General features: G+C 42.1%; 2 protein-coding genes across 4 annotated transcripts in view; one reads left to right on the forward strand and one right to left on the reverse strand.

Annotated features, from left to right (window-relative positions):
- The window catches only part of TPP2 (tripeptidyl peptidase 2), a 41,627-nt gene extending 35,888 nt beyond the window's left edge, over positions 1-5,739 (forward strand). For both annotated transcript variants that reach the window (XM_060233676.1, XM_060233677.1), the window contains 4 exons: positions 609-739; positions 2,051-2,258; positions 4,478-4,597; positions 4,837-5,739. In XM_060233676.1, the coding sequence (XP_060089659.1) occupies positions 609-739; positions 2,051-2,258; positions 4,478-4,597; positions 4,837-4,926 (549 nt within the window). In that variant the 3' untranslated portion in view covers positions 4,927-5,739. The remainder of the gene's footprint in view (positions 1-608; positions 740-2,050; positions 2,259-4,477; positions 4,598-4,836) is intronic.
- Positions 5,740-7,159: 1,420 nt separating this feature from the next.
- Positions 7,160-18,829, reverse strand: METTL21C (methyltransferase 21C, AARS1 lysine). Of its 2 annotated transcripts, XM_060235081.1 has the most exons (5): positions 18,777-18,829; positions 15,342-15,469; positions 13,857-13,996; positions 9,667-9,784; positions 7,160-7,809 (listed from the first exon to the last, which is right to left on the reverse strand). In XM_060235081.1, the coding sequence occupies exons 2-5, from the start codon at positions 15,457-15,459 to the stop codon at positions 7,415-7,417; spliced, it is 771 nt and encodes a 256-aa protein (XP_060091064.1). In that variant the 5' UTR covers positions 15,460-15,469; positions 18,777-18,829; the 3' UTR covers positions 7,160-7,414. The 2 variants fall into 2 exon arrangements, with proteins under 2 accessions (XP_060091064.1, XP_060091065.1); XM_060235082.1 differs by lacking the exon at positions 18,777-18,829 and having other exon boundaries at positions 7,161-7,809; positions 15,342-15,478.
- Positions 18,830-22,280: the final 3,451 nt, after the last annotated feature.

Raw genomic sequence — 22,280 nt, forward strand, 5'->3', positions numbered from 1 at the left:
TAGAATACGTCTTCCAGCAATATCAGTTGGTAGCTGCCTCACTCACAGTTTTGGTAAAAGCTAGATTCGATTCCAGAAGCACTGTAGAGACCAACCAGATTTTCACGGTGTAAGTTTTTGAGTGTCAAAGCTCCCTTTGTCAGAAAGCTTCATCAGGGAGCTGTGACTCTTGAAAGCTCATGTTCCCCCCCCCCCCCCAAAAAAAATGTGGTTGGTCTCTAAGGTGCCACTGGGGTCAAATCTGTCTCTTCTGTTGCAGACCAACATGGCTACCAGCTTTGTTTTAAGGTGATCTTTCCATTTCTGTGTTCAGGTTGTATGAGATGCCCATGTTTCTCCTGGCTTACTGTTCCTCCCCTTAGCTTCCAAGCTGATCGTAGCTAAAGAATTTGCAGATATGGAGTACTAGTAGTAAGATGATTTGGTTGCTGCCCAGGATGAGCATCAAACAGCTTTAGATTTAGAAAATTGATATGCCATCTCCCCCAAAAACCAGCTCGAGGCAGCTGTTCTATGTATCTTATGTTTGTTTTATGTATTACATGCCTTTGGTAATGTTCCTTTGTGTGTGTGCAATGAGACTCATGATGACCTTCCTGTTTCAATAGGAACGAATGAAAAGATTGCCTGAAATTATTGAGGCTGCCAATACAGTTATCTCGCATATCGATCAAACAGCGCTTGCAATTTATCTTGCTATGAAGACCGATCCTCGGCCCGATGCTGCTACTATAAAAAAGTACCTAACCAGTAAATACTTTTTTTTTCTCGCATCTTATTTCTGCATTCCGCTTTGACTCTCTACACTTGTGCTTCTTGATTTTTAAAAGCATTTTTACCTTCAAAGCCATTCATGACATTGGGCTTACACACATTTAGTTTCGTGTGGATTATATCCAGTGATGATGGATAATGCTTTGGCTCAAGGCTGCTGGTCTCAGTTGCAACCTGAAATGACTGGAGGCTGGGGATGTATTCACATGAGTCATGGTGTTAGGCAGATCTTAAGTGCAGAGTTGAGATTTGCAAGATGTTTTGGATGGGTTGTTTTTCATGCTTGCTGAAATTAAAATATTGAGAATAATGGAACAGTGAGATAAGGACAGAAATGTTGAATTGGGAATGTCGTTTGCATTAAAGTGCAAAAAAAAAATCCCTAACATGTGCCATGTTTCAGTCAACAGTTCCCCAAAATACTATGTAAGTATTCAGTATTCTGTAAGCAGGAACATGGCGTATGAATGCACAGGCATTTCCTTCCTTGGTTCTCATCACCCCATTACCAAGTCGTTGACAAGGTCAAAGACTTGTTCTCTGCTGGCCCCGATGGTGAAATCAGTTCTAATGGGCTTAAGTTACAGCAGAGTAGAATCTGATTAAATGCTTGGAGAAAATTTCTAATGTAAGAGCAGTTGAACAAAGGACCCTATGAGAGCAGGGGAGTCTGCCTCACTGGGGAAGATAGGCAAGTCTCCACTGAGAATCCTCTAGCTTTCCTTGTGTTGACTAGATTGGACTAGATGGCCCACAATGCTGCTTCCAACTGTGACTCACTGTCAGAACAATTTCCTTGGATGCAATCAATAGAGAAGATGCTTCTGAAGCAAGGATGACCTTAGAAAGAATGGGATTGCTTTGGCATTTTCTGGACCATGTGGAATCTCCATGTAGGAGAGAAGTCTCTCTAAAGAGCCCATCATTCGCTGTCAAAGCAACTGTTCTAAGGTTGAAAAAAAAAATCTTCTCAGAGAGCTCTCTCAGCCCCACCATCTCGCAGGGTGTCTGTTGTGGGGGAGGAAGAGAGAAAAAAGTTTATTTTTCCAATGTCAGTGTCAGCTGACTGGGATTTTTTGGAGACGAGGGGAGAGATGCCTAATATACTTGTAATTTTTTCTCTCAAATGTTTGGGAGTAATGGAAGAAAATGGTGTATATGCTCACAGGCTAGCATTTCCAGTATGAGTTCCCCATTCATGAACTTTATGTCTGCTGGCAACAGATAAGTTTGTTGCAGTGTAAATGCGATGATCTCTTCTATGTTTCCCACTAAGTGAGATGGACAAGCAGAAATCTACACTGGTAGATGCTCTCTGTCGGAAAGGAAGTGCATTGGCTGACCAGCTGTTGCAGTTGCAGGCCCAAGAAGGGGCTGTATCAAGTGATTCAGAAAGTAAAGATGACACCCAGGAGAGTTGTTCGGATGCTCTGATGGAAACTTTCTGGGAAGCAACAAAATGGACCGATTTGTTGGATACCAAGGTAGGTAGGAGGGGATGCATTGGAATTGCTAGATCTGTACCGTTGAGAAGGCCCCCTAGTGTGTTGTACTTTGTTGCTGTTGTTCTGTCACACTTTGTTCTGTTGTACTTTGTTGTTGTTGTTCTGTCACACAGTCAAGTTCGACTCTTCACGACCCCATGGACCCCATCATGCCAGGCCCTTCTATCTTCCACTGTCCTCCTAAGTTCACTCAAATTCATGTTCGTTGCATTGATAGCATGGTACTTACAAACCAGATTGCATGTTATCTAAATGATCGGTTTGCAGCTGATTTGTGTACTGTAGGAGTGCTCAAGAGAAAATGCCAGAATAGTCATAATATGTCATGACAAACAGGGTACTGTGGGATCTTGGTTGGGAGGGGGAACTTAATATTATCCCTCCGCCTGCCTTTTTTCCATTACTGAAGCCTTTTCCAGTTATTCTGAATTTGCATTATCGACATAGACATGCTGTCTACATTAATATAGTGGCAGAAGATAAACCTGACTAAAACAGAATCTGCCTGTTCGTTTTAGTTTTGGGGAACATTCTGAGCATACTTGACAGGAGAGTACACAGATGGTAATAATACCAATTCGTTGTTGTTTTAGTGGAAACTGCAAATATGGGAAGGCCAAAGCATACAAAAAACAAAGATGAGTGGAAGATGAATCTCAGGACAGGGTAGTTTAAAAGTAAAATGAAATTGTATATGTTCAAGATGACACGTGTTCTATTGGCATCATGATCTGAAGTACTAGTGTTGCCATACTGTGGGGTAGCCGTGTTGTTTGAGTCCAGTGGCACCTTTAAGACCAACAAAGTTTAATTCTGGGTATAAACTTTTGTGTTCGTGTGCACTTCTTTAGATAAGTGATGCACACAAAACCTTATACCCAGAATTAAACTTCGTTGGTCTTAAAGTGCCACTGGACTCAAACTTTGTTCTGCTACTTATATAGAGATGGAAAACATTCAGCAAAATATGCAATAGAAAGTCTAGTTTGGATCCTGTGAACAAGTTCTATGTCTGCCAGTCTCTACCATGGAGCAAATTAGCACACCCATTGCTGCAAGATCAGTTATTGACCATGAACCCTTGAGCAAACTGAAGTTCTAGTGTGTTCCATGGTAGAGACTGGAGGGCATGGGCCTTCTTCATAGGATTCAAGCACCTACTTTTAGAACTATAAATGCTTGCATTACCATAAGATTTGCCATCAGGCTAAGGTCCATCTAGTCCAGCTATCCATCCATATGCCTCATGAAGCACAGTAGCCTTTTCCCTGCCACTCCATTTATATTTGGTTAATTTATTTATTTATTTATTATTAATTTATTTATTTAGCAATGTTTGGACCCTTCCTTCAATTTAAGGAACTCTTCCTGTAGCAGAACAAAGTCTTTTTAGGCAGGGGAGAGTTTTGAAATTTTGTTGACCAGAGTGATAGGATACAAGCCACAGCTTTTGTGCATGTACTGTAAAAAAAACATACAACCACAAGATAGCTTGTATTTTGACCACTTCTTTAAATCATATTCAGATTTCCTAATAACTCATCTTAATTTTGGCTGTATCATGAAGCCAAAGTCATTAGAGTTAAGAATACCTTTCATACTTCTGTGATACATTAATTGTTGCAAGAATGAATCGTCTATCCTCCTCTGTTAACCCCACATACTGATTGGGTATTTACTTATAACTGAAAATGACCCAGAATCCATTATTAATCTATTAAGGTTCTTCACCAAATTCTTTTGAGTTTATATTGTGAATACTATATCATCAGCAGAGCATACAAGGTTTTTGAGTTCTCCAAAATACTTCATCAGGCTACATGACTATAAAAAATGTGTTTGGTTATCCAATGCATATTCTTACTCTTTCTTCTCTTGCTTTTGTTCTGCTGGGCTGATGAAGAACTGTGGAGAACTCAGAAGTTTCCATAGTGTTGTGATGCTGGAGTTGGCTGCAAATAACAGTATTGCATAAAACTTTGATTTTTAAAATTTTTCTGTGGACCGGTGCAACTGTCTACAGCATTTAGTATTAGACAAGAGAGAACCTTAGAGCTACGTGAGACACTGTGAGACCCACAATCTTGTGTTTCCATTTCTTTCTGTTGTGCTGTACTATCTGAAGGAGAACTTAGGCAGGTGAGCTGTGCAGGCCTTAGATTCAGTTTGTGAATCCTCTTATTTTACACACTCTGTAGGTTTTGCCTTTTGCATACAAGCATGCACTGGTAAATAAAATGTATGGGAGAAGCCTCAAATTTGCCACAAAACTTGCAGAGGAGAAACCAACCAAAGAGAACCTGAAGAACTGTATCCAGGTAAGCAGTTGTCATTATATCCTCTAAAATAAAGCTGCATGACTATAATAGAAACTATAAAAGCGTGCTAATCTTGTCTAGTTGGAACACCAGTAAATTGGATGGATGTATTTAACATTACCAGCTTCTGGCATGGTTTTAGAATCCTGTAAAACAATGAAAACTAACTTCTCTTTTAGGGAAAATAGCACAGAATATAAAAGCAAATAAAACTTTAATCCCCCCTTTTTTTTCTTTAGCTCATGAAATCACTTGGATGGACTCACTGTGCATCTTTTTCTGAAAACTGGCTTCCTGTCATGTATCCACCTGACTATTGTGTGTTTTGAAATAACCTGCAGTTGTAAATTCGAGGTGCTCATATTGACCGGATATAAAGATACAGGATGATCTTACTGGAATGCATGTTTTCATCCATTATTGAATGCTTAAATTGTGTGTATTACTCAACGGACAAAGGATCGCAGTATACGTGTGCACTATCGTGACTCCTGACGGCAGGGAGTCTTTTTAGACTTTGACGCATCATTTCTTGTGGTCACCCTAGAACTGAAAACATACCAACCAAAACCTTTTGTGTACGTCACATTGCTGGCAATGGATGTTTTCATACGGCCAGCACAAAAGATTAGGGAATGAAGATGAGTTTCTTGCATGTGTACGTGATTCTTAACTGTATTTGTATTTTTAACCACAAGCCTGTACAAGCTGTTCTTTTTACCACGAGCAGTGGGATTTTAACATGTTTAAACATAAATTTTCAATTGTATGAAGGCCTTAAAAAAAAGCTACATCAGCAGTAGCTAAAACCTTATTTATTAGACTTAACAGTAATGAAACTTATCATTTGCAAGAGTTTACAATTTGAATTTTTAAAAAAACAAAACCTTTCAAATTCACAACAAGTGTATTCTGAATTGCTGGTGCAAAGGTGCTCTCGAATATCTTCAAACTGGAGATATACTACTCAAATATATCCATGTGAAGCAGTGTCAGGATAAACTGATACACGTGTATAAAGTGTCAGACAATTAACACTTAATCAGGTATTGTAAACTTATACATATATATATATATATGTTTAATAATGTTTGAAAAAATTTAAAACTGCAGAATAAACGTGCAAATTTCAAGATCTCAAACTTTCACTCGCAGATTTCATTTAAAGCAAACATTGTTCTAAAGTAAAATGATAAACCAAGCTGAGACCTGTCCTGATTTTTCATAGTATTTTAGGGAGACATTACAAGTTTATTCATTTTATAGCAAATGGATTGAAGGCAGAGGAGCAGGGGTCTAGAGTACAACTTTACTTTGTTTCTGAAGCCATCCAAAACACTGCTTCTGAGGGTTGGTGGAGGAGATCTTGAAGAACAGGTAAAGGATGGGAGGCTGTCAGATCAAATGGGAAATTCCCATGGAAACCTCCCCCATCTCCTTTGTGAGAATGCAAAGGGTGCCATTGCATTCAACCCTGTATCTAGTAGCATATTTGACTTCATGGAGGTCAGGTATAAATTAATGTTTTTAGCGGTGTTGCAAACAATAGATGGTCAGTGTATATTTTATATGCCAGACTGGTTAATGTGAAGTCTATTGACCAGTGACTTGGAACGTGAGCAGTCACTAATGATAAGACACTGTGGTCTTGTGTTCTGCTTCTTACACAAGCATCCCACACTGACACCCCTGAGTAATACTTACTGTTCACTTCAACAGCAGCAGGTTGGTTATTTGGTAGTAACTACAAAAAGAATAGTGCCCTCTTAGCTGCAGTTAGGTTGTCTTTGCAATTTTGAAACCATGGCACATACAGGTTTTGGCATTCCCCAGATCTCTATACTTCAGCCAATTTGGATTATTGTCTTTGTGCCTCCACATGACATCATTATATAGAGTAAAAATAGGCCTCTCCTTTCCAGTCTTTCTTTAGAACAAGTTCAGTCCAAGGCTTATAACTCAACATGAACACCTGGCAGTGTTGGTAATATGAACATATGAAGCTGCCTTATACTGAATCAGATCCTTGGTCCATCAAACTCAGTATTGTCTACTCAGACTGGCAGTGGCTCTCCAGGGTCTGAAGCTGAGGTTTTTCACGCCTATTTGCCTGGACCCTTTTTAGTTGGAGATGCCGGGGATTGAACCTGGGACCTTCTGCTTACCAAGCAGATGCTCTACCACTGAGCCACCATCCTAATGGAAGGATGCAGTGAGGTAGCAGGCATGCCTACTAGTTGAAAAGCACCTGCTCACTTTGTTCACAGCCGAAACTATTGTACAAATATATGGGGGTAGATAAGCCACAGTTAAGTGTTCTATGTTGTAAACACGTGTAATTCACTTCCACAGGAAATGGTGGTGACTACAAACATAACTTCAAAATGGGATTCAATAAACTTATGGAGCAGAGGTCAATCTATGGCTATTAGTCACAAGATATAGATGGATACTATGTTTGGAGCAGTGATGCTCCACATTCTTGGTGCTTTGGGGGGGAACAGTGGGAGGGATTTGGAGTTCTGGCCCCACTGGTGGATCTCTGATGTCACCTGGGTTTTGGCCAGAGTGTGACACAGGGTGTTGGACTAGATGGGCCATTGGCCTGGTGCAACATGGCTTCTCTTATGTTCTTATGGATAGTTGTAAATGGCTAATTTCTTCCTCATTCTTTCAGGTCAGGAAATAGAATTTCAAAGTTGTTTTTTTTTCAAATGGACTGGGTAATAGTAAAGCAGAGACAGATACTTCTAAAAGCTATGCTCCATGAACTAAGTTGCCTAATACTGCATGAAGGTTCTGGTGTACCTTCCCATTTTAATTTTCTCGCGCTGTGCCTTTGAACACTTTGACATTTGACTCTGGGAATTCTGCTATCTGCGTGATATTGAATATGTTGCTCAGTCTGTCCAAAAAATCATAATCTGTGCTGAATCTGAATTTGTTTGCCCATATCAAGGTTGTCCCTGGCTGACACAAGTAGTCTATTGTCTCTATCAGGAGATCCAAAGCAGTGTGATGGTATACAACATCAGTAGCCACGATGAAATCATAATGGTGGGTTGACTGGGGGAAATCTTGGTTGAGGTTTTCTCCCCATGCCAGCTTTCGTATTTCAGGCTTGTGAATGTTCAGGCCCCGTGTGTTTTTTGTAATGTTGAATTGCATATTTTCTAGTACCTCAGGCAAGTCGGTGGCTGTGACAAAAGCACCTGAAAAAAAATGAAAGCCTGTTCATTGTACCATCTAACAAAGCACCCTGACTCTCCTTTCAGGCTCTGTTGTTAGTGTACACTAAGCCATTCATAAAGATTTATTATTTGAGTGTGCCGTAGCCTCTGGAAAAGATTCTGCAGAATACCCCTGGGTTGAGTGAAATTATTATGCTGGGCTTTTCTTGAGCAGGAACGCACAGGAACACAGCTCCGGCTGACTCAGAGTCAGGGGGTGTGACCTAATATGCAAATGAGTCCCTACTGGGCTTTTTTATTTAAAAAAGGCCTGTGTGGAACAATGGTGACATCAGGGGGTGTGGCCTAACATGCAAATGAATTCCTGCTGGGCTTTTAATACAAAAAAAAGCCCTGCATATTAGCATCATAATGAGCCACTGGTCTACATGTGAATTTGCCCCTTCTAGAAGGCAGCAGGGAAAGAGGGAGCCCCAACATGAGATGGATGGACTCAGTCAAGGTCCTCAGTTTACAAGGCCTGAGCAAGGCTGTTCACAACAGGACATTTGGGAGTACATTAATTCCTAGGGCCGCTGTAAGTCGCAAGTGACTTGAGGGCATTTGACGCACACAGCGAGCGTTTCCTGCAACCCAGGGCTGCTGGCAGTTTTATTAGAGTAGCATTTTCAAAAGGTTTTATTTTAAGGGGTAACAAGTTAGGGTCTTGTTTGGCAGAATCCTATAGGCTAAATGCAGGCATTTGTTTAGTTTTAGTTCTTGATGGCATAATCAGCGCGACTATTTGGAGTGTAAAAACCTGCTTCGGGTAATTTTATGGCACTCATCGTGATCACTGAGGAATGAAAACAGTATCAAAGTCCAAAACATAGACTTCCAGGAAAATGTTGATTTAGCCACTTTAGTCAGGTAAAACTGTAAAACAGGAAGAAAAAAACCCAATCTTAATGCAGGTTGCAAGGTTTGAGACTTGGTATGCAGCTGTTGCCTGTAATAAGGATGCCAGCCTCCAGGTGGGGCCTGGGGATCCCCTGGAATTACAACTCATCTCCAGACTACAGAGATCAGGTCCCCTGGAGAAAAATGGATGCTTTGGAGGGGGACTCTGGCATTGTAGCCCACTAAGGTCCTTGCCCTCCCCTAGACTCCATCCCCAAATCTCCAGGAGTTTCCCAATCTGGATCTGGCACCCCTAATTGCTCTGGTTTCAGATGACCTATTACTGTTTTGTAGGGCCTGTAAGACGGAGCTATTCCACCAGGTCTTTGGTTGAGGCAGTGGGTGTCCGTATTCCATCTGCCTTGGCCTCCTTTGCTGTGACGCTACCTTGTTATTACCATCCTACTGTTGTATTTTTTGGGCCTGTAGCTGTATCGATCTGTAAAATGTGCCCAATTGAAACCACCACCTATGGTGTATATTATTGTTTTATGGTTTTACTCTATTGTTATATGCTTTTATTTTGTACGTTTTTAACTGTTGTCTAATTGATGTTGTTCTCCGCCCTGAGCTCGCTTGTGGGAAAGGGCAGAATATAAGCCGACTAAAAAATAAAATGACTGAAATGAGTTCTCTTCAGCCACTGACTTGGCTGCTGAGATGTAGCAGTGGGTTATGACATTTCAGTTGCTCAGAACCTTAAGCTGTCAATGTCACCATGCATAGCCTAAAATCAATGGTCAGTGGAAAGGGATTCAGCAGGGAAAAACAGTGAAGATTTGTGTAGAGGAATACTGCATGGAGACAGGGAGAATAAAGTGCATTTGTGTGAATGAACAGAAGTGTGTGAGACAGAAGAAACCAACAGAGCAGGTACTAAAACACCCCCACCTAAAAAAAAAACAATGTTTTTTTATTACATTGTCACAAATTACCAACCTAATATACTTGCCACTATGGACACCAAGCCAGTCCCAGCTCCAAGCTCAATTACTTTCTTGTCTTTGAGGTTGATTTCTTGTTGATCGGATTCCAGGTACTGACACAGAGCAAGAGCCTAAGAGGATAAATGTCTGTTTTAGCAATGTTTTTAAAAATCCAGCAGTCTAATACTTGATGTGCAGCAAGTGTGCTGGTTTTGATAAGCAACATCATTTTGGGGTGGGGGGGAGGGTACCTTTGATGGCAAATTGAAGTTATTGAGGGTTGAGAGAGGCCTACCACTTCCAAAGGCATCTGTTGAAGCCTTATCTGTACTCAAACTTCCGTTCTATGCTCATCCGCAGTTGCAGACTGTCAGTATCCTATGATATAGGTAAAGCCACTGACTTGTTGCACTCAAATCTATCCCAGAATGAACAGGGATCAAAATTGCTGTGTTTTGACTGGTCAAGCAGCAGAAGATGAGTAGCTAGAAAACTTCGCTCAGTTTTGGGATTCCACAGCCTTGTTTCCCTTGTGTGCGTGCACATCCGCTACTGAGGTTCAGATTTCTTAATCTGTCTCTATCACTCTCAGTAATGATGGTGCCACTCTTCTGAGATTTTCAGCGCGATCCTCTGCAGTGTTATTCCAGTCAGTAAGTCTGTTGATTATGGGTTTAGGATGAAATAACTTTGCAAAGGATTGCATTGTTAGATAAAGAAAGTTAGAGGGTGTTAGAGAAGCATGGCCAGCTCACACAAATTATTTTCTCAAAGTTAATCCAGTTAGCCATAGAAGCATAGAGTTGGAAGGGACCTCCAGGGTCATCTAGTCCAACCCCCTGCACAAGGCAGGAAATTCACAAATACTTCCCCCACACACACCTCCAGTGACTCCTGTTCTGTGCCCAGATGACGGCAAAAAACCTCCAGGATCCCAAAATCTTGAAGGCCTTTAGAGTCAGAAAAGGTAGATGAGTTGTAAACTGCTTGGAACCAATATTGCACAGACAAAAGAGGGATAGGTGGTGGCACCAGATGGTTCCTGTTGCCTTCATTAGTGAAAAATAATCTAGTTGCTCCTCCAGCTTTTCTGGACTCTTATTTTTTCTGTCTGATGATGGTAGGGTCTAGATTATCCCCTGAACCTTGAAAAAGTCAGTGTGGTGTAATGGATAAGAGTGGCAGACTCTAATCTGAGGAACTGGGTTAAGAACATAAGAGAAGCCATGTTAGATCAGGCCAATGGCCCATCCAGTCCAACACTCTGTGTCACACAGTGGCAAAAAATTTTTTTAATATATATATACACACACACACACTGTGGCTGATAGCCACTGATGGACCTCTGCTCCATATTTTTATCTAAACCCCTCTTGAAGGTGGCTATGCTTGTGGCCGCCACCACTTCCTGTGGCAGTGAATTTGATTTGGCAGTGAATTTGGTTTGATTGTCCACTCCTCCATAGGAAGCCTGCTGGGTGATCTTGGGCTAGTCACATTTCTTTCAGAACTCTCAGCCCCACCTGCCTCACAAGGTGATTTGTGGGGAGAGGAAGAGAAGGCAGTTGTAAGATGCTTTGAGACTCCTTAACGTAGAGAAAAACAGGGAATAAAAACTAACTAAAAAAAATCTGGTAAAGAAAACTTAGACTTGCTGTCAGAGAGGAGAAATCTGACACTAGTTCTTAAAAACACCAAGATAAAAAGTCACCTGGATTCCAGGGGATTTTTGCATAATGGATTTTGTTTTAGGGCGTTGTCACCTGCATATGAGTAAACAATGTCCCCAAGGTATGGCAACTTTCAACCTAGTTTTCTTTCTGTGAAGACAAGAGCCTGGACCATAAAATGATGACATCTCAACAAATACCTGATTTTGCCTTTGATTTTTTGTTTCTTTGTCCCAGCCTTTTTGCTTTTGCCAAGGAAACCTGACTAGGGAAGCACTGATGCCGAAATGTTAGAATTAATCGGTGAGCTTGTGCAAACAAGCAGGGTCACTTGAGAAAGCTGACTTCTGCCGCCCCAACCTGATTTTGCCTAGTGATAGTTTTTCTCTACCCAAAGATCCATAGGGATTGGGCATAGAAGATTGACTATGCTCCTAGGGAATGTTCTGGCCTTCTAATAGAAGCTTAATATGTAAAAATAGACAGCTGAAGTTTCTCGTGACATGGAGATCACTCACATCACCTGGTAGATAATACCTTATTAAGTGTCTGTAAAAAGAGTCAGGAGGACATCTTTTTTCTCCAGCTTGCCAGCAGCTCTATATGTCACACCCTGGGCCATCCTAACCCTTGGGGAGAAAGGAGGGGAACAGGGGTACTGCCCTAAGGGAGGTAGCAGCACAGTTGTAGAGTAGAAGGAAGGACAAGGAGGGTCCATGGAAGTAACTAAGAAGCAGAGAGGAGGAATGACAACTAGAACTACCTCCCTGTGGAGTAGAGGCCTCCTCTGGTGTAGGGGTCTGCTTGGAAGAAAGGATAAAAGGCTCCAGCAGGAGGAGATGGGAAGGCAGCTGGTTGACACAGGAAAGCAGTCAACAAGATCTGGGGTCTCTGCCCATAGAAGAGACCAGAACCTCCCTGGGACCAGGGAAGTGATGTTCTTGGCCATGAATGCAGCAGGTAGTCTCTCCTGAGATGCTGGCAGTATAGCTACTTCAAGGAAAGGTGTGATGGCCAAAGGTAGTAAGTAGCTAAACCCAAGGAAGGACCTATGACCGGGTCTGAAGCAGGTGAAAGTGGTGACTGGGGCAACTTCCTCCTGTTAATCCCCTGAGCTAGTCATTGTACGTGACATGGGCAATGAAAGCAGCATCTATCTGCAATGGATGATCAGGCATCTTAATACAATTTGTGGAAGTTTCCCCCATTTTTCGTAAGATGCTCCCAAATGTTTTTGGTTGGGAGGCAGGACCTGGTTTCTCCTTTCAAATCACCCCTCTGCATCTGGAGCTTAAAAGTTAACAAAATGTAAGGGACTCCCATTGGAAGTTGGAACCTTTTGGCTTCTAGGTATGCAAAAGAATTTTATTAGCTATTTTTTTTTGTGTGTGTAGTACTCATCCATGATAGCCAGTGCTGATTATGGGGGCAATTATAGTTACAGTATGGTAGGCACACTCAGGTAATTCTGTGAGAGTACTACTATTGGAAGGCATTTGAAACCTTTCTTGACAGCCCATCTTCCACCTTATATTCTAGAAACTTATTGAAATATGTACACACAGTGTATCTCAGTACCACATCAAAAATGGTAGGGAGGAGAGATCGTAATGTAGGGAATGGAAAGAGATGCAGAGAACTGTTCTTAAGTCTAGCAAATACCCATGGGCCTAGTCATTGGGGTTCTTGAGGCCAAAATGCTAATGATTAGGGAGGGCCAGGGCTTTTTTGGGTAGAAAAAGCCCGGCAGGAACTCATTTGCATATCAGATCACAGCCCCTGACACAAAGCCAGCAAGAACTTCGTTTCTGCTCAAAAAAACCAAACAAACCCTGAGAAGGGGCATCTTAGCCTAGCAGTTCCTTTGTTTCTGTGCAGTAGTCTAGCCAGGAGAAATCTCCCTTTCATTATAAAGGCTTACTAAATAGAAATGGACAGTTGGAACATTTCATGGCATGGAGACAAATAACATCACTTGGTAAATAACATCCCACTAAAGGTATAAGACATTTTCCTCCAGGTCTATTCGCAGCCTAACTAATGATGCTCTCGGTGTTTGTAAAAAAAAAAAGAATCTGTTTGATAATTTGCTGCCGTGACATGTCTAATGATAAGCTAGGTGTGATCCAGACAGAACTTTTGAATCCTGACACTTAACAACTAATGAATTTTGCTATGTATAGAAAGCACAACAAAGATCATTGACTTCTTTGGAATACATGCATGCTAGCTTGCATGTGACTTGAGTAGCTTCCAAGTCTATGCATTGGGAGAAGGATCCCTTTGGTTGGAGCACAGAAGGTAAATCTTGTTCCGCTAACATCACAAGTAGTATCAAATAGGAGTGATGTAAGCTGAGGGCTGTCCAATGCTGAACTGCATTCTGTTCTCATAAAGGTTCTAGGGAGCCAAGGCTTGCAATGGAGAGGAAGAAAAGCAAGACATTAAAGGGAATCACTTGATCCCATCAGATGCCACATTTTAGAGAAGCTTGTTTGATAGGGTGATGCTGATCTTCTCATGCAAAACTTACCCCAGGCCATACTATAGCTCCAAAGTTTTCTATGGACTCTTGAATGGTGATCTGATGCCCAGCATAAAAATAATGCTCTTTGTCAAAGCAATGAGATGCTTTTGGAACCCATTTTTCCAGCATTTTAAAAACACGCGGTTCTGGGGAGAAGGAAGAAATAATTTATCATCTGTGAATACAAGAATATGGTTACTGGCTCACAAAAGAGAATTTAAACAAAACAGACTGTTTCCCCCTTCTTGGGGGGGATCAGGGCTGGCCCTAGACTATCTGGCACCCTAGGCAAGACTAACTTCTGGCACACACACACACCCCACACACACACTGATAATGTCACCGAGTCACATGGGGGCACCCTAGGCAATTGCCTAGTTTGCCTAGTGGCAGGGCTGGCCCTGGGCATGTTGAAAATTTATACTTCATAAAATTCTTAAACAGCTGCAATGTCTTTTGGTTAGCATTATTAAGAGAGCCCCTATGCAGATCATCACATAATGGTACATATGAACAATGGCTTTGCTCAGATTCTTGAGAATCGTAGGTCAGCGGGGTTGAGGGGGGTACATCTGAAAGATGTAAGGGGGGGTTACTTTTCTGAGTTCTGGCAAGGACTTGAGCAAGTATGGAAAGAGTGATCTTGTTTTCTCCTCTCAGGCTGCCCTGTTCCAAATTATTTGGAGCATCTTGGGGGGTGCGGGGGTGCTCCAGTGGAAACAGGGCAGAGACTTCTTTGGTGGTCTCTGCTCTGTTCAGGGATCAAAAAAATGTCAGCTATGATGCATGCACATGTGATGAATTCAGTTTGGAGCCTGAATGTTATATACACTTCTTTTTGGAATTGTCATGACTTGGATCCATCGTAGCATTTCCACAGATGAGAGGTTTTCCATGCATGGAGCATGACTTTCCTGCCTTCCCCTTCCCTTCTTGCTACAGCCTGAAAATGCCCTCCCAAAAGAAACCCCTCTGGCATTGGGGGAGGCCAGAAATAGCACTTTTAGAGGGGATCTTCAACAGGAAATGGGGCAGAAGAAAGCTGTGCTATGTCCACAGGAACCACTCTTGCTGCAAAAAAGCTGTGGTTGATCCTAGCCCTAGAAAGTGATCAAGGAAATGTGGAGCCCATAAAATCCCTCTGATTACATCACAAACACTTTAATGTCCACTTTGGATTAATAGGACTGGAACTTTATTTAACTTGGGTAGGGCTAAGCCTTACTCGGTAAAACTTTAAGACTTTGGTTTGTAATTCTGGGCCCACCTCTCAGAAAACATGCATTATTTTGAGGCTGTAAATTGCATAATCCATTAATTGATGTATTAAAAAGAGCCAAGTTCAAACCTAATTCTCAAGACTAGCAGGAATTCAAAACTACTCATTTTCACTGTTGCATTAACATAACCCCACCGGTGACAAATATTCTAGGAAGAACTTGTGTGTATATGTGGGTTTCCAGTTTTTGTTTGTTTTAAATAAAGCACAACCTGAGTCTGATGTTTGAGAACAGTCAATGTAGAATTCAGAATCTTCTTCAATGCCTTCTTCGTCTTCCATTATCACTTGGGTAGCTTTTGGAAACAACTGGTACTGGGTTGAAAACATAACAGGAATGCTGTCAAATGAACAATAAAAGTAGAAGGCATTCTGTGCTAAAGAATATTTAGCAGATTTCTTTATTCTCCATATAAATGTGTGTACTCGTATGTGATAACTTCCAGAGCAACAAAGCTCAATTCAACGTTTACCTGGATTTGTTTCCTTAGAAGAAAACAGAACTGGCGATCTATGCCTAAGTTTTATTTGCCATAGAGCTCATGAGGCAGAGGTGGATTAACAATTAGGCCAAGTAGACACTGGCCTATGGGCCCCCATGCCTTTAGGGGCCCAGGACTGGCTCCCCTTCCCCTGGTTTCCCCCGCTGCTTGCAGCCCTCCCAGCCTGCACACTCAGCCAGCAGCTGAGCCACTCTTTGCACAACTTGCCTGATGCAGCTGCTGCTGGCATCATCACCAAGTTTGCCTCTCTCTGCTGCTCCCCTGCAGCTTTGTCAAAGAGGCTTTTAAGAGGGCACCTGCAGGCTGCAGCAGGGGTCACGGGTGGCAGGGTGAGTGCTCCAACTCTAAGATAATTTACAAGGGGGGCCCTGAGATTTTGACTGCCTAGAGGCCTCCACAGGGTTTAATCCAGCACTGCTACAGTTTCTAGGATAAGATATCAAGGAGAGCCGTGTGGGGCAGGATAGAATCTCAAAAGACCCAGATTTGAATCCCCGCTTGTGCCATGGAAGCTCACCGGCTGACCTTAGGCGAGTCACAGCCTCTCCATCTGGCCTACCTCACAGGATTGTTGTGATGATAAGAATGGAGGAGAGAATGATGCAAACTGCTTTGGGTCCCTGTTGGTGAGAAAGGTGAGGAATAAATACATTAAAATAAGTCTTAACATTTGTTCTGAATAAGGCATAACTGGGAGAATCTGACACTGTGCCTACAGCAGCTATTTTGTTGTAGTTCTGAACTACTACCTCTGGAGCAGAATTTTTGTGCACCTGTATTTTCAAATAGGTATTTGAATACAACATGGGAAGAGCAACACATGCCTGCTTCTAAGACACGCATGCAAGGCAAAGCTAAAAGTTTGGTCACTGTCTACAGCAATAAGAAAATGGAGAAGCAGAAAATGAGAAATAATGAAATAATGAATAAAGAAAATGAGAAATAATGAATACATTTATTAAAGTTTTAGGAAGATCTACCTGGAAATATTTTGGATATTTAGAACCAGAAACACCCCCCACACACAGACACACTCAAACTTTTCTTTAGGTTATTAAGGAACCCAATCCCCTATGATGACCACTAGATGTCCTCAAAAGCTTATGCCAGCATAAAACTGCCAGTCTTGAAGATGTCTCACAATGGACTCTGCTCTTTTATTCTGCTACAAACTATCAGTGCAATCCTAAACAGAGTTATACCCTGCTCACACAGCTGCTTTTTGAATTGAATTCATAGTTGCTTCCACAATCAGCTTACTTATCTATTCACTATTCAGGTATAAATCGATGGTGCGGTCTCATTTGGAGTACTGTGTGCAGTTCTGGTCGCCGCACCTCAAAAAGGATATTATAGCATTGGAAAAAGTCCAGAGAAGGGCAACTAGAATGATTAAAGGGCTGGAGCACTTTCCCTATGAAGAAAGGTTGAAACGCTTGCGACTCTTTAGCTTGGAGAAACGTCGACTGCGGGGTGACATGATAGAAGTTTACAAGATAATGCATTGGATGGAGAAAGTAGAGAAAGAAGTACTTTTCTCCCTTTCTCACAATACAAGAACTCGTGGGCATTCGATGAAATTGCTGAGCAGAAAGGTTAAAACGGATAAAAGGAAGTACTTCTTCACCCAAAGGGTGATTAACATGTGGAATTCACTGCCACGGGAGGTGGTGGCGGCCACAAGTATAGCCACCTTCAAGAAGGGTTTAGATAAATATATGGAGCACAGGTCCATCAGTGGCTATTAACCACAGTGTATGTGTGTATATAAAATTTTTTGCCACCGTGTGACACAGAGTGTTGGACTTGATGGGCCGTTGGCCTGATCCAACATGGCTTCTCTTATGTTCTTATGCTCTTATGTTTTGAAAATCAATTTTGCTTTTGTTTCCTGAACATATGTTGCCATTTGTTGTCCATTGATAAACCAACAGGAACCCAAAGCCACTTACAACATGACCATCCCATCTTCAGTTATATTACTGTTTTTTCATTGTATTATATATCATATCATATTGTATTATTGTTATATTATATTATTATTATTATTATTATTATTATTATTATTATTATTATTATTATGGTATATATTAAATTATTATTATTATATTATTATTTATTATCATTTATTATATATCACATTAATCATTGTTTTATTGTTGCATTTTATCATCTTGTAACCTGCCCTGAACCTACAGTGCAGGAGACGGAGGGCTAGAAATAAAATAAAAAGTTCTGAACTCATAACAACAACCCTATGAGGTAGGATAGGCTGAAAGGGTGTGACTGGTCCAAGGTCACCCAGTGAGCTTCCAGGGTAGAGTGGGGATTCAAACCTGGGTCCCCCAGATCCAGGGCATTGACACTCCAACCACTCCACCACACTGGCTTTCATTTCCTTTCTCCTTTGTCAGTGGCATACCAAACGGAAACTCATAAACCAGCAAAAAGGTATCAACTGAAAGACCAACTGATTCAGTCTAGCATAAATTCTGATGGACTAGATCTACTTTGGCCAATGCACAGAACATATTCTGCTGCTCTAGATCACCCAAAAACTTTGACTAAAATATAGTTGCTCATCACTTAAGCTTTACAAGGCTTTGACTTTTTTGGGGTTGGGGTGTGTAAAAGACCTTCCCCCACTACAGAAGCATAAATAACACTGGGCTTAATCCACTTGATTGTTCAGTTGTGGACATGCATGAAAATGAACAGAATCTGTGCACAATAGTTTTCAGAAGGGCTAAGTTGAGGAAGCTGCCCATTGTCCATAATTTAGACTTTTACTTCTCCCCTTTTCATTTTGCATTCTTTATGTCCACGTGAGCATGGTTCATTTCATTCTAAGACCTGGAAGCTCTCCTTTTCGTCGTCCTGGGCTGACGCCTCAGAATCTTCTGGTTCCCAATAAATCTTTTGAAAGGGTATCTCTCAAACCCGTTAAGTTCAAGCTTAGCGCCACAAGTGATACATTACTGGCTTGTTACACTTCTTGCCTGACCCTGCAGCCACCTGTTTAACATCAGACATCACGTACATTAAAAATAAGCACACCGTTTAAAGTCCCCCCCCCCTTGTTTTATTGCCTTGGTTTATCTGCTCTTCTGCAAGAGAGAAAAAAAACATTATTGATTTTTTTACCTGGAAAGTGAATAAATCCAGACTCCAACCAAATCTTAAAGTGAAGGATTTCCAGGCAGCTCTGGGCCTTTTATAAAGGAGGTGTGCTAACAGATCTGTACTGTGGGATGGGAACTGGGGGAAGGAGGCGGGCTTCTGACCGGGTCAGGATGTATAAAAAACTTTTAAGCAGAGACAGTAGTGACTGTTTCCTTTCTCTGCATACAAATGAGTGGGGACAAATGGGATCAGCTTAGTGCTTCTCTTTAAGCTACAAAAAGGTAAATAATTACTAGGATGTTTATGTATCTGGGGTATATTGGATGCAAGGGCATAACCCTCCTGCACTTGGTGGATTATGCTGGTCTGTTTCACTATGCTGCCTGCCTTTGTTAAATAAAATAAGACACGCAACTTCTAATGTATGGATAGACAAATCAGGTTTCTTTAAAATAAATAAATAACCCGTTTCATGCACAGAAAGCATCTAGTGATGAGGCTGTGCCTTACTTTTGTGACTCAAAATAGCTTATAATTAAAAAAAATCAGAAACATACAAAATGTAAGAAAACTGCACTTACTCCTACACCAAAGACATACATGCCTGCAGCTTAAGCCCAGTTATGAAAGCCCTCACCAATAAAATAGCCTTAATGCACTTCCTTAACAACTTCCTAAAAAGGACACTGCCGCCCCCCCCCACCTCCTCCTCAGGAGGTGGGCTCCATTAGGAGCAAGCTCCATTAGATGCCAAGCAGGTCACCTTAAGTGAAGGAATGACCAGAAGACTGTAGTTGGCACACAAGGACATGAGGGAGAGATACTGGATTCAACTTTAAAGGCCATAAATTAGGGTTGCCAGCCTCCAGGTGGGGCTTGGAGATCCCCTGCTTTTACAACTGATCTCCAGCTGGTAGAGATCAGCTCCCCTGGAGAAAATATACAATAGCAAAGGTACCGGCGTATTAAGCACAATATATCCTTCAAAACCTCACGGTTGAATTATCACTCTTGCACAAAAAGTGTGTAAACATTTAGTGCACAATTTATAATGAGTCCATACAGCAAGATAATAGAACAAACACCCACACAGTGCTCCCCCAGACTTTCTAAAGTCACATCTCAGAGGCACCGTCTTCAGCTGCTTCTCGCAGTTCAGAATCTGGGTAGAGACAGGGGCGCCGTTCTGAACAACTTCTCACAAAGAGATCAAAAGACCATATTTCCTGGATTTCCTATGGTTTCGTTGGTTTTACCCTTTGTCAGTCTTCTCTCAGTGCTGTTTTAACTGGAGCCACAGTACAATGATTTCAATCATGGATCAACGCGTACATGCTCAAGTCTCTGCTACCGGAGAGCCATGTGTTGTGTGTTTCATGTGTGTTGTGGAGAGATCAGCTTTGAGCAAGTGGAGGTTGTAAAGAGTGTCCCCCTCAATCTGAAAGATACATGCCACATTTAAAAGCTTTGTCCCCTTTGTATTAAGATTATTCCCAAATTGAACTAACTCTTTCTTTAATTTTAATACGCTTTATTTATATGCTGCCTTTCACCCCAAAGGGAACCCAAAGTAGCTTACATCATTCTCCTCTCCTCCATTTTATCCTGTAAGGTAAGTTAGGCTGAGAGTGTGTGAATTAGTAAACTTCCATGGCTCTTCCAAAGAACTCACTGGGTAATCTTGGGCCTCTCAGCACAACCTACCTCACTGGCTGGTTACAATAATGAAACTGAGGGGCAGGGGATGAATGGTGGCCTGATCTTGGGGGGGGGTGTGTGTGATGGGATTAAATAAATATTGAAGAGAACCTGAAGAATTTCTGAGACTACTCCATTTTGTTTCCAAAATCTCTGGAAATTGTCAGTTTGTGGATAGAAACAGGATGCTAGAGGACAGTCTGAGGGAAGCCATATGTGAATAAGGAAGTGAAACAGGGAGAGAATTATATTATCTGTCAGGAATGGAAAGAATTGGGAAGTAGTAATCAAGTGAGTTAGTGACCCACAAGGGCCGTTTCTTACTCTATGAGACTATCACATAGTTTGCCTAAGTCTAGTATTTCAAAGTAGAAACAAAATGGCTCTTGGCTTGGCCACTTTTTTGATCTAGTGCCAGATTTTTCTGTGAGCCTTTGGAATTTTGTGCAGGAATCCTATGAACATGACCAACTTTAATAAATCTTGTAGCAGCCTGAAGTTTCCATTTACGGCACTGAAACTGGAATCCTGTTTGGAGGAGCACCTTCATACCACCATATCTTATGCCTTCCAGGACATTTAGTTAAAAATATAATGATGAACGCAGACTGCCTTAATGGCCGCTGTTTTGATGCACAATGTACCTTCCTTCAGGCTTTATCTCGGCTACTCTGAACAAAGAATGCCAGGGTACACAATGTGTATTAGGAGCAAGAAGTAGGGAGCGTGCTGGCATTTTGGATGGCAGAATGTTATAGTCCGGAAGATTTATGCAATCTGAAGAGAAACCAGAGTATAGTCCTGAAGAGCTCAAGCTTCATTTCCCACATATAGCGGGGTCTTCACAATGTAATGGATATATATCACTTGGGGCTTCACCAGGTAATGGGTATATATGCAAATACCACAGCTATCAAGAACTAGAAGATATTTGATTTATACCTCACCCTTCACTCAGAATCCCAGAGTCTCAGAGTGGCTCACAATCTCCTTTTCCTTACTCCCTCACAACAGACACCCTCTGAGGTAGGTGGGATTGAGGGAGCTCCCACAGAAGCTGCCCTTTCAAGGACAGCTCTGAAAAAGCTATGGCTGACCTAAGGCTAGGCTTCCCAACGCCCCTGCCCTGCCGGGGGACCCTCAAATTAGCAGCCTCCTCCCCCGCTCTCCAAAAATCCGGAAGCGGGGGGGGGACGGCACCGTTTCTCTTTCCCTGCCTGCCTCCCTCGCAGGCTTCAGGCTCCTCCCTTCCTCCGGGTCACAAAGACCCGGCCTGCTATTCGCTCCAGTCCGGCCTCCCTTCGCGAGGTGCATGCTGGGACTCGTAGTCCTTGCATCCTCTCCGGCAACCGGGTGGCATCTCCTTGGGGAGTCTGGCTGGCGGGGGAGGGGGGAAGCTCCACCCCCAGAGGACCATGTGCATTTCTACCTCTGGAGGCTTCAGTCGCTGATTGAAAGGCTTCCTCTTGGGATGGTGTGTCTGTGTTACTTTGAAGAAGTTGGCAGCAACTCGTGAGTAGAGAGGCCAATCCCCCTTCAGAGTCGCCAGAAATGGGGGGGGAGTCTGCTGAGTACTTCATTATTCTCTATGTGGAGATTGATTCTCATAGGGTATAATGGGGAATTGATCTGGAGGTTTCGGGGGCTCTGCGGGAGCTGTTTTTTGAGGTAGAGGCACCAAATTTTCAGTATAGTATCTAGTGACTCTCCCCAAAGTATTCCCCAAGTTTCAAACGATTGGACCATGGGGTCCAATTCTATGAGCCCCAAAAGAAGGTGCCCCTATCCGTCATTATTTCCTATGGAAGGAAGACATTTAAAAAGGTG

The sequence above is a fragment of the Heteronotia binoei genome, chromosome 3 (assembly GCF_032191835.1).
Source record: "Heteronotia binoei isolate CCM8104 ecotype False Entrance Well chromosome 3, APGP_CSIRO_Hbin_v1, whole genome shotgun sequence".
Lineage (NCBI taxonomy): Eukaryota > Metazoa > Chordata > Lepidosauria > Squamata > Gekkonidae > Heteronotia > Heteronotia binoei.

Bases quoted from the DNA above. Each gene is read 5' to 3' on its own strand.
- METTL21C (XM_060235081.1), bottom strand. From the start codon at position 15,459: ATGTTTTCAACCCAGTACCAGTTGTTTCCAAAAGCTACCCAAGTGATA. The intron at 13,997-15,341 runs GTTGTGCTTTAT...CCTTCTCCCCAG, and splicing joins TTCTCAAACATCAGACTCAG to AACCGCGTGTTTTTAAAATG. The intron at 7,810-9,666 runs GTTGGTAATTTG...ATTTTTTTTCAG, and splicing joins CATAGTGGCAAGTATATTAG to GTGCTTTTGTCACAGCCACC.